Source organism: Falco peregrinus, chromosome 3 (assembly GCF_023634155.1).
Source record: "Falco peregrinus isolate bFalPer1 chromosome 3, bFalPer1.pri, whole genome shotgun sequence".
NCBI lineage: Eukaryota > Metazoa > Chordata > Aves > Falconiformes > Falconidae > Falco > Falco peregrinus.
The window spans coordinates 103993760-104009549 of NC_073723.1; the positions used below are offsets into that span (position 1 = coordinate 103993760).

The 15790-nt window shown below is 42.5% G+C and overlaps 1 protein-coding gene across 5 annotated transcripts in view; it reads right to left on the reverse strand.

Annotated features, from left to right (window-relative positions):
• LOC101922691 (collagen alpha-1(XV) chain) overlaps positions 1-15790 on the reverse strand; it is a 129538-nt gene that overhangs the window by 43825 nt on the left and 69923 nt on the right. For all 5 annotated transcript variants that reach the window (XM_055800014.1, XM_055800010.1, XM_055800013.1 and 2 more), the window contains exons 17-22: positions 13757-13801; positions 11317-11352; positions 7547-7609; positions 6630-6665; positions 6453-6536; positions 13-78 (exon numbers count right to left, since the gene is read on the reverse strand). In XM_055800014.1, the coding sequence (XP_055655989.1) occupies positions 13-78; positions 6453-6536; positions 6630-6665; positions 7547-7609; positions 11317-11352; positions 13757-13801 (330 nt within the window). The remainder of the gene's footprint in view (positions 1-12; positions 79-6452; positions 6537-6629; positions 6666-7546; positions 7610-11316; positions 11353-13756; positions 13802-15790) is intronic.

A 15790-nucleotide genomic window follows, 5' to 3' on the forward strand; every position in this document is an offset into this window, starting at 1 on the left:
GCATATACTCACTGGAGGCCCAAGCAGTCCTTTAATTCCAGTAAAGTTAAAAATTCCCTCTGTATCATTGAGCAGTAGCTAAAAAAGTGGTTAAGGAATGGGTTATTTCAAATACCAAATTAATTATCTAGGGCACACATACAATTTTAGGAATGTATAGACAGTTAAAGCATCTCTTTGTAACTATGGGGAGAAAAACACAAATAAGGCCATAGCGAAGGCTCCCTACTTCTAGTTTTTGTTATACATTTGGAATAACAAAACCTAGAATTCGTTTTACATTTATTATGTAAGGATCTTGTAATGCTTTCAAAACTTTAATTAACTAAATTTCATTTTTAATTTGAAAACTATGACACCAAATGTTGCGGCCTGAAGTCATTTCTCTTCAGTAAGATAAAGATCAAAATGAAGGTTTTATATTCCAATATGTCACTGGCATTCTAAGATGGTGAATCTGACCACACTCATCCTGTTGTAGAGTTGAAGTTGTAATTATGTTCTGGACGTGTCTGCATCACACCATGCAGCGCTGCCTTGCAGTGATTCCTAAGTTAGTTCTGATCATGCTGCTGTGCCTGCAGTCAGTGGAACTGGCTGGGACCCCCTAAACAGTATAGTCACTTGCATGTGGAGCAGCACCTAAGCTAATCAGCTCCCAGGCTCAAGAAGCCTGAACCAAGCAGTGCAATAGCAATGCTGCTGTACTGCCTCCTAGCCTGAATTAGTGACCTCAGCATTTCCTTGGGCATCTCTGCATAATTTGATCACAGAATCAGAATAATGAAGGTAGACAGGGACCTGTGGACATAATCTGGTCCAACGCCCTCCTCAGTGCAGGTCTAATTGGATCAGGTCACTCAGGGACTTGTCCAGTTAAGTCCTGAACACCTCTAAGGATGGGAATGCCACAATTGCTCTGGACAACTGGTTCCCCTATTTGAGCATCATCAGGGTACAAAGTTTTTGCCTATATCTAATCAAAATTTCCCATGTTCCAACTTGTGTTTGTTACAACTTATATACTGCCATACACCTCCAAGAGGAGGGTGCCTCCATCTTCTGTGTATCCTCTGGTTAGGTAGTTGTAGACAGCAACAGTCTCTCCTTAGGCTTCTTTCCTCCAGGCTAAGCAGACCCAGTTCCCTCAGTGCTCCAGTCACACGGCCATCTTGGCAGGCCTGGCTCCATTACATCAATATCCTTCTTGTAGTGGGAACCTCACAGCCGGACACAGTACTCCAGAACCAATCACAGGAATGCCAAGCACAACTGTCAGTTAAGCCAATTTGCCACCTATTTTATCATTTGCTTATCCACCTCATAGGTCACCAGCTTGGTGATAGCAAGACTATGGAAGACTTCATCAGAAGCCCTGCTAAGGTCAGGGTGTACAACACCCAGTGACCATCCCTGGTTCACAGACAAGCAATCATTTCAGCCAGGAATGAATTGCTTTAGTAAATCCATGTTGGCTGTTCCCAGTCAGATTCTTGTCCTGGTGTTATGATTAGGCTTTCACTTTGGTTTCATTTTGATCCGTTATTGGAACGGATGTTCCCAATACTATATCACATAGTCATGTGTTAGAGTTCAGGACAGACAATATGTAAGTTCTTGGTCCACGTAATTGTTGTAGGTGAAAAGAGATCCTTAATCAGTTTGTCATTTTTTTCATTTCTTTCACTCCAACAGTCCCATTTTGTGTGAAAGTTTAGCTTTGTTTTGGATTCAGAAATGTGTGCAGAACCTCATTACAGCCTTGAACTAGTCCACTTGTTTAGCAGGCAAGCCATTTCAATATAAGGCTCTATGTACAACAGTATATTCCCATTCAATGTGACGAAAATCTTCTGAATTTCACAAGACTAGGGCAGGGCATGCCTTCAGGTGCCGGGGATTCACTTAACACATGAATAAGCACTTTGTCACTGAGGTATTGTGAAATCTGAATGCCTCTTCTGCAGATGTGCATGTGCAGATCAATGCTATCAGATCACAATCTTTTGCAACATTTGTCAATAATACAGCATACAAGAACTAAGTTTGAAGCTACCCCTACTTTGAATAGGAGGTTTGACCATATGGCCTCCAGAGGTCACTTCCAATTACGAGTCTCTGATTATTATTTTTCTAATCTAGTGTAGAGGAATTATAGAGGACTGTATGAAAAAATTATTTGTAAAAAGGTTGTAATAATTGTTAAAAACATAAGGTATGAAATGTTAAAAAAAAAAGAAGGGGGAATTGTAGAGGAATGAAGCTGTGTTAATTAGCATTGATAATATACAACTGTGGGTTGGCTTCAGGGGCGGCGGGTTGGCCGATGTAGATAAGGTGCAGCTGTGGCTGGTTCTGTTAAGTGGTTGAGAGCCAATGAAGAGAGAGCAGCCAAGGAAGAAGAAGCAAGAGAAGAAAGAGTGGGTTCTGGATGAGGTGAGGGCAAGGCAGTGGAGGGACTAGCATGAAGAGTGTGTTGGTATGAGGTGGTAAAAGATCTTGTTGCAGCTGGCTAGTTTGGATAGTGCTGGACAATCTGGGATGTGAAGGAGGACACAAAAAAGAACAGACCTGCTTGGTCACATCAGATATCCTATCTATGCCATCTGATTGTGGCAGTGTATGGTCAACTTTCTGTACTTTGGGGTCATGTTGGCACCATGATTCATGCAGCTAAAGCCTTTTACTTTTACTGGGTGCTGCTCCCTGTCCTTGTGTTCTACAAAAACCACTGGAAAAATGTCAAATTAAAAGGGAGTTTAATTGCTGCAGGCAGCACTCCATCTCCCACCCTCTGTGAGCTCACTCTGCTGCATTGCTCCAGGGCTAGCGTGATGCCATTGGTCCCACTGTATTCCCAGCTCTGTATGGGCTGTTACTTTAATGACAGTAATAAAAGAGTGCTGCTGCTGCAATTGCTCTGCTTTATCTACAGCTGGTGGAAGAAATCCAGGAGCCCTGGGTTTACACTGTCTTTGCATTGTGGAATTACTCAGTATTCATTCTTTTTGGGCTCAATCCAAACTGTACTGAAGTCAGTGGAAAGAATCCCAAAGGCTTTGCTGAGCTTGGGACCAACACTTTGTATATTTTATAAACAGAGTTTAGCTACAAATGGAAATTGTGGTTGGAAGTCAGAAAACTGTAGAGAGTGCTGAAAAAGATATGAAAATAGAAGGTACAAGGATGATGAGAAGAGAAAAAGATTGCACTCTTCACAGCCTGCTCCAGGTATATATTTATCTTCCTTTCTGGATGTGCAAGCAGCTTTAATAGCAACAACCCAGCAATGCAATTTTTTAACATATCAAATCAGTTCAGAAAGTGCTGACCACGAAGTAAGGACAATGTTGTTTTTCATATTTTCTTCACGGCTATGAAGAGGGAGAAACCGTAGGTTTTAGCATGCTTGCCTGGGTTGGATTCTAAATAAACCTTCAGCTTCATATTCAAATGGCATGAATACGCCCTTATTAGGACTACAGAAAGAACATAGGAAACAATCTTTCGACATATCCTTTAGACCCCCAACATTAATCTTTCTCCAGGACTTTCATTCAGGTTTTGTACCTAAACTAAGGAGGAAAAATGGTGGCAATAGGTAATTGTTTAAAAGTTTTAAATTCAAATACAGTAAGATTTCTGTACTGTATCAAACTGAATTGGTGAGATAAAAATCATAGCAACAATTAATATGGTTTACTGGTTATCATGATACCGTGCAGGAAAATGCACTAAGTATCAGAGATTATGCTCCAAAAAAGCAAATTAGCCCATATGGGATGAGGAATATTGTATTTTGGAATATCCAGCAGCAGCAAACTGAGGGACATTGGTTTTTAAACAGGACAGCTCAGAGCTGACTTCCCAACCAAGAGCAGGAGGCAAGAGAAGAGACAAAAAGGACTGCAAGCCTCTGAGACCCACGGTGTTGGTAGGTACTGCAAAAACCTGAAAATTACAAGGTTCCACTGCAGACCTCACTTTTATCTTACCATGTCTTTTCACAGTGTTGGGAGCAGTTCCTGAAGGGATCATATCCCCTCAGTTCACCTAGGGACCAGGTTAAATGAGGAGGAAACTAAGTTCCCCTTCCCAGTGCAGCTCAATCAATATGCTTTTGGCCAGATACCGGTGAGGCCTGACAGCAGTCCAATGTCAGACCTTAATATTTCAACAATAGTGAAACTGCACCAGCTCTTTAATTTGTTTTAATTTGATCAAGCAGCCTGAAATCTGTTTAGTTGTAGTCACACAGCCCTTCGTAAGAAAACTTCCAACTTTGATAGCTCAGTCCATCAGACTTCTGTAGCCCAAGAAGCATTGCTGTCTCTGGCTACACAACAGTTAAATGAGTGAACCAACAGACCCTGACCCGGGGAGCAATCTCTCTAGCTGCCCTGTGGTTCATGTAGATCACTTAATTGATCTCTGCTGCTCTACCCAGGTCAAGCCAATATCCACATTACAACAGCTGGTACTGATATTTATTTTAGTTCCGTAATTCCAATTGCAATTGATACTTGCAGTAGTTCTTTTCCTATCTGAAGCTAACTACAGAAGTCAACAAAATGTATTTGGATAATTTAATCTTCTATCTCAGCAAATGTATAGTAATCAAAGGTCCCGCTCTCATACAAACATTTGTGAAGTAGGTAGAACTCAGTGTTACACATAATGACATATACTTACACGTGCACATGTTCAGTCAACTGTATCAAAATCCAGCATACCAAGTCCTCCGATAAATCATCTGATTAACAACACGGAGGATTTGAAGCACTTGAGGATATATGGCTCTTGCTGTTCCCCCTCCCCAAATATCTGTTTGTTACAAATGTACATAAAGCCCCATATACTATGCACCCAACTTCGTAAGAGAACTTGCTTCCTAAACTCCAAGGTGTTCAGAGAAGGAAATGGAGTTTTGTATGGGTTGTAATACACCTAACGCAATACAGCTTCTACCAGGCTTTAGTTCTGTAAAGCATGGTGAAAGTAGCTCATACAGTTCTGGAGAACTCAGAGGCTAGGTTTCTTCCCTTACATAGATGTGTGGGCATAGTAGGGAGCTATGCAGCCTCCAGCTAACTACTGTCATTAGTTTGCTGTTAGCTTCAATAATCTTTTTACATTTTTTATACATACTGTCCTCCCTCTGAGGCTCTCACAGTGTTTTGTCAAGTATTAATGAGCTAAGGAACAACACATTCAGGTTCATTAGTACTGCAAACAGAGCTGTTTAGTCACTGATGAGAGCTGAGGCCCCGCAGTGACACCATGAGGGCAGGGCTGTGAGAAAGAACATGATTTTTACATCAGCATTTCTGTCACAGTTATTGAGGAACTTCCCAGAAACACCAACAGAAAAATGATAAAGTGTAGAGCTGGTTAAAGTCCCACTTTGAGCAGGACTTTTAACTAGATGATCTTCAGACACCCCTTCCAACCAACATTTCTGTGAATCTGTAATTTTGCTCATCCAAGATCTTGGATCCTAAGATTCTGTGTGGATAATAAGTAAACTTAATTAAAATACCCAACTCTTTTGGGACTGTTTATGTGGGCTATGGGATGGCAATTTATGCTATATTTGCTATCAGTAGCAGAAGTGTTACTGAAAGCCTAGTTGGTTCAGTCAACAAAAAATGTTGTATGTAGCTCAGCTTTGTGTTAATGTTGGTGCCCAGCTACCCCAGCACAGATTTCTCACCTGGGCACTTTCTCTTCTTGCAACCACAAATCACTCCTTACTGCTGTTATGTGGTTTCTGTGGGTCTGGCTGTCTCAGGCACCTTCAGCTCTGAGAGGTAAAGAACTTCCTGTAGCCACTCACAGCTCCTCCAGATCTCAATGTCATATCAAGCCAACCACAAGGATTTGAAATGGAATTAATCCTAATGTCTAGCCTTCATACTGCTAACTAGTATTGTTTTTGCAAAGGCTGATGTAGAAAATATACATGCAGCTAAAGGATATTAGGCAGTTTTGCTGAGCTTCAAGTGTTTTACCCTTTGATACTTTGGGCTGTTGCTTCCACAACAGTCAGTGCTCTGGTTGGTATATTGGAGACCTGTCAGAAAATGCAACCTATCTCTCTCCTACATACTGCTGTGTCTTGGGTGCTTGCTTTGTTAAACATTCCCAGTTTTGTATTTCTCTGTTGATTTTTATTTCATGTTCACAACCTCTGCAGAATCACCTGGACAGCTTGTGAGTTCTCAGTGTGAGCCCATAATTCTTGTATATAAGCTCTTCACCCACTCTCCTCCCCATTTTGTCTTTTTTAAAAAAAATCCATTTGATATAAAGACATATCGAGATTTTTTTGTTTTGAGGAGTAAACTTATGACCTGAACATCAACAGCAGCATTGCCAGTTTGTTAACGGCTTGTGCCTTCTTCTCTGTAAGATGGGTTACAAAGACTTTAATGCTTGACAAACACACTTACCTCAGGTATTGCTATGATTGGTCCTGGTGGTCCTGGTGGTCCTGGTGGTCCCACAATACTATTCCCGTTCTGTCCTGGTTCACCCTATGTCAAAAGCATTACAGGTGGAAAACCCATTTACTAAGTACTACATTTCACCCAGGTTCCCGAGAAAGAATGAAATCCACACAACCTCACCTGCAGTCCTGGGTCACCCTTCTCCCCTTTTGGACCCTGCATGTGATAAGACAAATGGGTGTAAGTGATTTAAAAGGTAAAATTTTGAAAATGGGCTTTCTCTAGCTTCACAGAAAGCACAACAGTAAAATGCAGGTACAGAATGATCAGTCCCAGTGCTTTCGAACCACGAGTGGGGCCATCTGCTTTGAGCTCAGACCCTCTGAGGATTTGAAGCCTGAAAGCATTTCCCAGCACACTTGACAGAGTTCACAGGTGACCAGCAGAACGGGCACACAGCATTTGATTAGTTGGGGATTAATTCAACAAGCCTTTCTTTCAGTGCACTGAGGTCAGCCATGCCTGGCTGCTCCTTCCTTTTCCAGCATTAGCTGTCCCTGGGATGGCCCAGTGGCCCCAGGCAGGGGAGCACAGGTGCGTTATACAGTCGGTTTTCGGGCAGGTTGTTTCCAGACTTGCTCAGCCCCTCAGCACAGCTCACTGTAGCAGGGAAGCAGACAGCTTCACTGCCACCAGTGAGAGGGAGGTGGCAGGGGACAAGCTGTGGGACTTCCCGGCCAAAGGGCTCTGCAGTCCTAGCAGCTCTTAAGCATCAGAAATACATTAAAATCACCTATGAGCCTGTTAGCTTCTCTTTTATTAAAAGCAGAGCTGATTTCTGAATAATTAAAAGCAAAAGGAGCATCAAAGAATTAGAACTAGCCTCTGGAGATGCCAGATGAGGGAGGCAAGGGCAAGGAACACCCTGCTCCTATGCTTGGTGTCTGAGGCAGCTGGTCTGGGTTAAGCAGGACAAACCCAGCCCCGGCTCTCCTGCACTGCTAGCCAGTACTGTTAGGGCTCCTGGTGACCCTTAAGCCCTAGGCTTGGGAGCCTGTGTGTGCTGGGTGATCACAGATGATGACAGCCCTACTCACCACATCTCCGGGTCGTCCAGCAATGCCAGGAAAGCCTGGTTTTCCATCTGTACCCGGCATTCCCTGCCACAACAAATACACTGTCATTCTCTCAAAAGTGTATCCAGTTGCATGCAAGCAGGAGGCTGCTGCTCTTGGGAGTGACACAGATGGCTCTGGATGGGCTGACCACAGGGCAGGTCTGTGGGGCCTCCGTGGAGTCAGCATCATCTCATCAGTCCTCTGCTCCCTCCACTCCTCCTACTCTTTCCCAATTCCAGAGCAGTTTTTTTTAAAAATGCAGCTTCAACCATTCTTCTCTGCTGCTCTCACCTCCACTTAGCAAAAGGTCGGTTTCTGTTGCTTTCCCCAGGTTATTTCCACCCTTCAGTTAAGTGACTCCCAGGCTGGAGGATGAGGAGGAAGAGGCATTGTATGCACATGGGATTTGGTATATGGGGCAAAAAGTTTGATAGCCCCTGCTTTAGTTTAATGCAAGACTGTATATTGCTGCTAAGAATCTGACAGTTACTCTATTCTATGGGGAAAACAGGTTTCACTCAGTAATGACAACGCAGTTCACCCAGAGGAAAATGGATAAAAGAAGACTAAATTCTTAAAGGACCAGATAAAGAGTGAACTGCATTTTTTGCAGCTCTTTTTCTCCTTGTCATATGAAAGTGCAAAGGAAATGACACAGAACAGCCTAACAATTCATTCAAGTGACAGATTAGCCCTGCTTTGGTTTAGTAGTGGGGCTATTTTTTGTTTGTTTGCTTGTTTGGTTAGTGGGGGTTTTGGTGGTTTTTCTTTTGCTGTTGTTGTTTGGGTTGGATTTTGGGGTTTTTTTAGAAGAAGGCTGTTTTAGTTCTTGGTTTTTCTTCTGCTTCAAGAAAATATATTTGGGCTTTTACAGTACATAGTATCATGAAAATCTAGTAGACAGACAATTCCACTTAAAGGTCAGCTCAGTAGCTGTCAAAAAGATAAGTGTAAGCTATGTCTTGGAAAACAGACAAATGAGGAGGTGGGTGAAGGATATTGTAGAGGCTTCTAAAAGCAGAAAGTGGTTAAGGACTCACACTTCTAACAGAAGAAATAGCGACCGTCAAATGCAAATAGCTGGAAGAGGTTCACGGGATGTATAATTAAATTGGCAGAGCACCTTGCACCAAGGTCTTGTAAATTGTAGAAGTTTGCATGAGTTCCAGGGGAGACATCAAGTTTACTTGAAGAGATCTAATTGTGGTTCAGACACCATTTCTAGCTGAGAAAGTCCCCGACTCATAAATTGCTGGAGTCTAAGAAGTCACTTAGGAGAACTATGATGCAATACTTGGCCTTTCATAAGGCCAAATTGCACCTAAGCATCTGCTCAAACTGTGCATGCTTCTGACATAGCTGGAGACAGGATGCTAGGATAGATGGATGTGACCCCAAAAAACCCACTGAGAATTATCTAATAGTCTACAGCAGTGTCTTGAAGAACGACAGAGTTTCAAAGCATCCAAAGTCAAATGGTCTTCCCTGCGGCATTTCTGGTGTGATAGAAGAAATCCAAATTAATAGTCTGTAGGACACAAAATTCCCTCTCTTCTTATGCCTTACTACAGAAGCACCAGCATAAAAGATTTAATGCGTCCACTTCATTAAGCAATATATTCTCACTGTTATTTCTATTTTTTGCTTTTGATCAGCAAAGCATGTGGTTCAGGAATGAACACTCCATTTGTCAAAATAACTTCTGAAGCACTCTGATTTTCATTTTATAGACGAGTGCAGGATAAAAGGTGTCTCTGAATGCTAATGGGATTTAGGCACCTAAGCAACTACTGGGATTTAGGCACCTACCCGACTAGTAAAAATGGTACTTGGGACTTAAGTCTCTTCAGTGCTTGTGAAAAATTATATGTTTCTATTTGGAGCAAATGTAATGGGGCAGAGGAAATAACCTTGGACCAACAGTATTTCTCAACAGAATACTGCCATTTCAGGCATGCTGGTACCTGCAGATCAGCCTTCTACTATTACAAATGCTGAATAATTTCACCAATTGATTCTCCAAATAAAATTTAATTTGGAAGAAAAGATCCAGGATAGATGTTTTACTGTAAAATGTATCCAGAGGCATTCTTATCTCTAACTCACTCCATATTTTAAGAATATAACTCATTGCTCAAATACAAGAGGACTAAGATCTTTTTGAATCTGAGGACTGAAGAGATAGATCGATTATTTTTAACTAGCACTGTAATAACTCCACTTACAATATATGCATGTGTTTGAAACGTATTCATCACATCAACAATAATTATTACTGGAACAAGGACCGCATAACAAAGCACTTGTATGCATAATAATTAAGAAAATAACACATAGTCTCAAACAGATTAAAAAGAAGAGTTAAACAACTGTCCCGTGCATCAATGCATCAGCTTTAATTATGCTGACAAATATCATGGCAACACTCAAAATATGTAGAGCAGATGGAATTTATGGCAAGCAGAGTCCTGCTACATTGTTGTTTTTTTAAAATAAACAAGCAGATGCTGTTAGAAGACTGTGATAATACTCTCATAAATATTCAGCAAGCAGAAGGGTAGACTCATGATCGCTTTTATCTCGTTTCCTAGAGCAACTCTTGATTTCAGTGCTATGCCAAACGCAAGTGAAGCTTTTGGTTTTGTTTTACTTATTATTATTTTATTTTACTTTATTTCATTTAATTCTGTTTTATTTTATTGTATTTTATTCTATTTTATTTTATTCTATTCTATTTTATTTTATCCCATTTTCTACAAGTCGCAGCCCCGCCCTCTGCTGGCTTAGGCCTGCAAACGGCAGGAAAGTCAGCCGGGGCTGCGGGCAGCGGCACAGCTGCAGGCAGGAGCCCGAACCCGAGCGGACCGGGGTGGTGCCAGTGCCTCCGCCCCGCCCCCCGCCGCGCGAGGCAGCGCAGCCCCGGGCCCGGCCCGGGCTCACCCGGAGCCGCAGCAGTGCGGGGGGGGGCGGCAGGTCGCCGCCGGGGGCACAGGCGGCGCCCCCAGGGAAACCCCCTTTCCGAAGAGGAGAGCGAAGCAGGGAGCACGGCAGCCGCAGTGCCCGAACCTCCCTGGAGGCATTTAAAGCTCCGACAGACGAACGCATTGCTGATGCGGTCTGGGCCTGGCGGTAACGCCGCTTGGGGGGCGGTGCTGGGCTAGGTGACCTCTGGAGGTCCTTCCAGCCACCGCTTCTATAATCTTGCACCTCCCGAGCGGTCTGGAGGAGCCTGGCTGCCGGTGGTGAGCAGGTTCTAGCACAGAAACAGGCGACAGCAGTAGTCTCTGTGCTGGGCACCGGGCTGGGGTCCCGCACGGCCCCCGAGCTCTCCGCGGGGCGCAGCCGGGACTGGGCGCAGACCGCACACCGCAGACCCGTGCCGTGGGGAGGGCTCCGGGGGGCAGTGCGAGCCTCACCGGGAGAGGAAGGAGCTGGGGGGCATGTGGGACTTAGTTTTTTATATAAGCTTTGCTGATACTCTTTTTGTCCTGGCGAAAAGGTAGACGGTCGCACAAAGCACCATGGCGTCATGCACCTGGGGATTTAAAATACAATTTAAACCATATTTTAAACAGAAGTTACACTGGCTCCTGACAAACGCAATTCCACTGAGAAAGGGTTCTGATTTTTCCAGATAAGCCTCCCTGGGCTTTAATATGCTGACAGAGCAAGAAATATTCATTATTGACTGAGTGCATTAAGAGAAAGAAACAACTGAAGTTTTAGATCAAGTTAAATGAATTCCCCACCTTTGAACCTGGTGGACCAATGTTGCCTCTTTCCCCCTGAAACAGAGACACAGCAGGGCTCAAATATCAAACTGAACAGTCATTACAAGGATTTAAAACAAGTATGTTACTTTCCTTACAAAAAAGGGGACTGAATGGAGTAAAATGATTAGCAAAAACAGGGCATATTTTTGGTAAAGTGATGCTTAGCATGCATTTGTGAATTGGTTCTGTGGGCTTAACCTCCCACTTCCTACCCACACCTTAGAGTTTCTGGTCACCACACATAGTTTCTGCCAAGCATCTACCAAGCCACGTACCCGAACCTTCATTTTGGTGTCTGAAACCAGCACATGGTAACATTCCCCAGATCTACCAATGCCAGAACAATCTTGTGCCTCCACAAATGACCCACCATCTTCCTTCAACACAGTTAACTCAGCCTCCCACAGACCACTGCTCTCCCCATCCACTCAGCCACAGAGCCATACCATGAGCAATGTACTGAGTACTGCACTGTTCCATCTTTGGGACTAATTCTGCACTACTCTGGCTCTGAGCAGACATGATTCCTTGATTTCATTATAGACTGAGAACATGCAATTTAGTTTATTTCATTTGAGATGGAGAATATAAACAGGCCATTGCCTTAAATGTTGTTTATGCTTATTGTCTTTTAGGAGTGCTTATACTCATGAATGCATGAATACTGTAGACTGGTTTTTACCGGAAACAGTTTTTCATGATAATAAAAGTGAGAGCAGAATTTGGATCTGTACTTACTTGCTAGGAAAGAGAGAAAACCTCAGTTACAGCAGGCCTTCTTTTCACAGATCTACTAGCTAGGATATTTGTAGGATGAAGGATGCATGAAACATAACTATACCTTAAACTCATGATGCATTAGCTCTTGGGTTTTGGAAGTGGGCGGTGGTTGTATTTTGCCACTGTTGCCTAGTGGAGTCATTTATAACCATGAAAAGTGGGTGTAAAATTCATTCCCATGAGAATGATAGTGTATTATAACCACTTTATATTAATTTTGCTCTAGTGTACCTGATTTTGTAAGATGTCAGGCAATAGTATGTTCCTTTCTCTGCCTTCGTGATCTTTGGGATGAATGATTTAAGATTAAACAACTAAACTCTTAGTGTAGGCGGCAGTGAAGCCTCTTGGCCAAGGTCTGTGACTATCTTTTCAGTCCCAGTCCAGTTCTTAAATGCTAGGAATCATGCTACCTCCATTTCAGAAATCTTTGTGAGACTTGTTTTCACAATATTTTAGAAACAAAATTTCTAATTAAGGGCAGAGAATAATTTTTTAACAAAAAAAATATGTATTTTTGGCATGGAAACTCAGCACCTACTCCTGTCCATAGAGCAGCATGATGTGAGAGCACATCTATTCTAGCCAGTCCTTTGCAGTATAGTTCACTAACACATGCTGTGCAACCACGTGATTTTTTCACTGCCAAGGAATGTTGTCCTCCATCGTTAACAGCAGCAGTACCCAATGAAGGGCCTTTTTTCAGCCCTATAAGCTGAGCTCTACAGACTAGACGTAAGGGACTGGGCAGATCTTGGATTGCTGCTGTTCTCTGACACAGATGCATGCTGGAATGTGCTGGTCAGTGACCAGTGCTGTGTCTGTTTGAGTGTAAATTTTAGGAAAAGAGGATGGGGGCCCCCGCCTATTGGTTTCCATTTCCTGTTCTCTCAACGTTGCTGTCAGTTCCCAGGGCAATGAAGACTTCACATTTCTGCAACTCCACATTTAGGGAGCTTGAAAAGTGTTGTCATGCTGTACTATTAACCTGACTGGTACCTGAGTTTTACGCAGGAATAGAAAGAGCCTCCTCCTGCCTAAGGCCCCATTCTGCGAATCTGACCTTTCTTCCTATGGTTTTTCATCTCTCCGCTTCTTCCTCATGGGTTACTTAACCAACAGTGGCACCAAAGAGGTAAAATTCAGTCACCACTGAGCTCAAACCAAAACCAAGGCAAAGCAGTCATGACATCCCCCTTCTTCCCCCCAGCACCTCCCAGAATGTTTTCTTATCACTTTCTGGGATCATGCCTGAAGGCCTCTTCCTGCAGGTTTCTCTTTCAACAGCATACATGTAATCTCTTGGAAACCAGAGTCATGTATAAATGAATAACAAACTACCAAATGTCCTAAAAAAATTAAACAAAAATGCCATGCTACACCAAGTGCCCTGGAATGTAATGGCCCAGCTGGAATTTAATAAATGTTACAGTGTGGATGTGAAATAACTCTATTAATAAACATTCTGGGTGGATACCCAGGGTAAATGGGAACAAAATTTGTCCTATCCTTAGTTGGTATGCAAATGTTAAACAAAAGCTGTTTTGTTAAGGCAAATGCTGGGAATATAGAAATAAAAAACATATGCCAAAGCAAAATAGGTTAGTTTTCAAGTGTTCCTTGTTACATAGAGTACCTTTGGTCCTAATGGCCCATGCTGTCCATGTCTTCCTGCAGAACCCTACAAAATTACACTGAATTTACTGGTAAATCCATGTAGCATTTCATAATATGTTTCTCAGAAAAAAACCTAATTCATAACCACAATTGTTACAAAACCAATGCTGGAGACCAGTAGTATCAAGAGAGAGTAATAAAATGCAAGCATTTTTTTTTTCTAACAAATACTGCCTTGCTCCACATTATCGTGCAACAATCTAAAGATTTTTTTTTCCTACAAATATATAATATTGTCACTGCTTGCTATACATAATTTTAGAAAATATTAGAAATAAAGTTGTTCAACTGCATTTGTTGCAAGGGATTGCTTTCAATTGCTTACAATTTTTGTAATTTGCCTCCTTGGCTAAAATGAAGATATGTTACTAGTTTGGAGGCAACACAGCATTGTCTTGCCAGTTCAAGTTTAAAAGTAGCTTGAAACAAACATTTGGGCATGCAAATTCCTCTCCTGCCTCAGTCATAAAGTACCATTGTGACTCTTTTGATGGTAAAATGAACACCACTTTGTTATTGATCATTTTAAAAAGCTGAATGAAAAAAAAAGTTTTCAACAAAATGACTGAGTTGTCTTCATTGAGAATATGAAAACAAGATACTAATAAACCAAACACCAACAAAACTTTACACTGATCTGTGGAAGAAAGAGAATCGAAATCTTGGAAATGATTGCTGAGCCTACAGGCAAAATAAAACTGATACTTTTCATTCAAAACATAGCTACTACTTTCTCATAGGAAAGTAATAAAAAATTCAAGAGATACAAATTTAGTGCAGATAAATGTAATTTATGTCCTAGCAGCTGCTTTGAGTTACAGCCCTCTTAGAAGAAGATGCTCACAATCAAGAACCTCTGGAGCTGTCATAGGGTGTAAGTGGCTCATAATACTTTTCATGCAGTACAAATAAGAATGTAGAATCATTTTCATGATTACAGGGCAGTTTTTATGTGCCTCATGTTCTGAGTCAAGCTTTGTGGAGTGACTAAGCAGTAATAGGAAAACAAAATTCCAGGATTTTGTTCAGCTGCAGAAAGACATTTTTGCAGTGTTCATAGATGAGTGACTTGGAAACAATGCCTGTTATAAAACCAAAACTGAGAGTAAGGCGGCCCTTTACACTGCTCAGAATGGGCAATTTTGGCACTGGTTTTGGACATCTCATTTTGGACACTAGCTTGCTTCATCTAACAAATTCTATTCTTATTTTTGTAACTGTATTTTTTGTGCCACTTTTTTAGTATCTAGGAAAAGATGTAAGAGCGGGCAAAGGCCTCCAAGCTATTAAACTGAGTCAGCTGTAACTTCAGTGACTCACAACTTTAAGCCAGCATGGTAAAGAGCTTCTCAAACTTGCTCCTGTCTCCCGTGTTCAGTTTGTTCCTGATGATTCATGGAAACACAGAAACAGGGTTGGGCAGGGCCTCTGGAGGCCACCTAACCCAGTCACCCCCTTGAAGCAGAACCATCACCAGCTCCCAGTCAGGTCAGTCATGTCTCTGTCCAGCAAAGTCTTGAAAACTTCTGAGAACAGAGATTCCACAGCCTCCCTGGGCACATCACCCTGGTTCTGCACTAACCTCCTAGTGAACAGGTCTCCTAAGGTTTTGCCTGAACATCTCAAGCTGCAAATTGTGACCCCTGTCCCTTGTTGCACTGTCTGGCACTGCAAGGAACAGTTTTGCTTCATCATATTTGCAGCTGCCCCTCAAAGACTTGCAAGCAGCTATCAGATCATGCCCTTGTCTCCTTTCGGCCAGACCGAGCCACCTGAGCTCCTTCAAGCCTCTCCTCAGTGGTCACGCACGCAAGGGCCATGCCAGCTGCACAGCTTTCTGCTGGGCTGTCTCTGGCTTCTCCACATCCTTCTTGAAGTGGGGTACAAAAACCAAAAAGGATTCTGTATGTCAATGCAGCCTCACGAGCCCTGAGTAAAGGGTTATAATAACCACCCTGTACCTGTTGGCAACACCCTTTCTGATGTGCTCCAG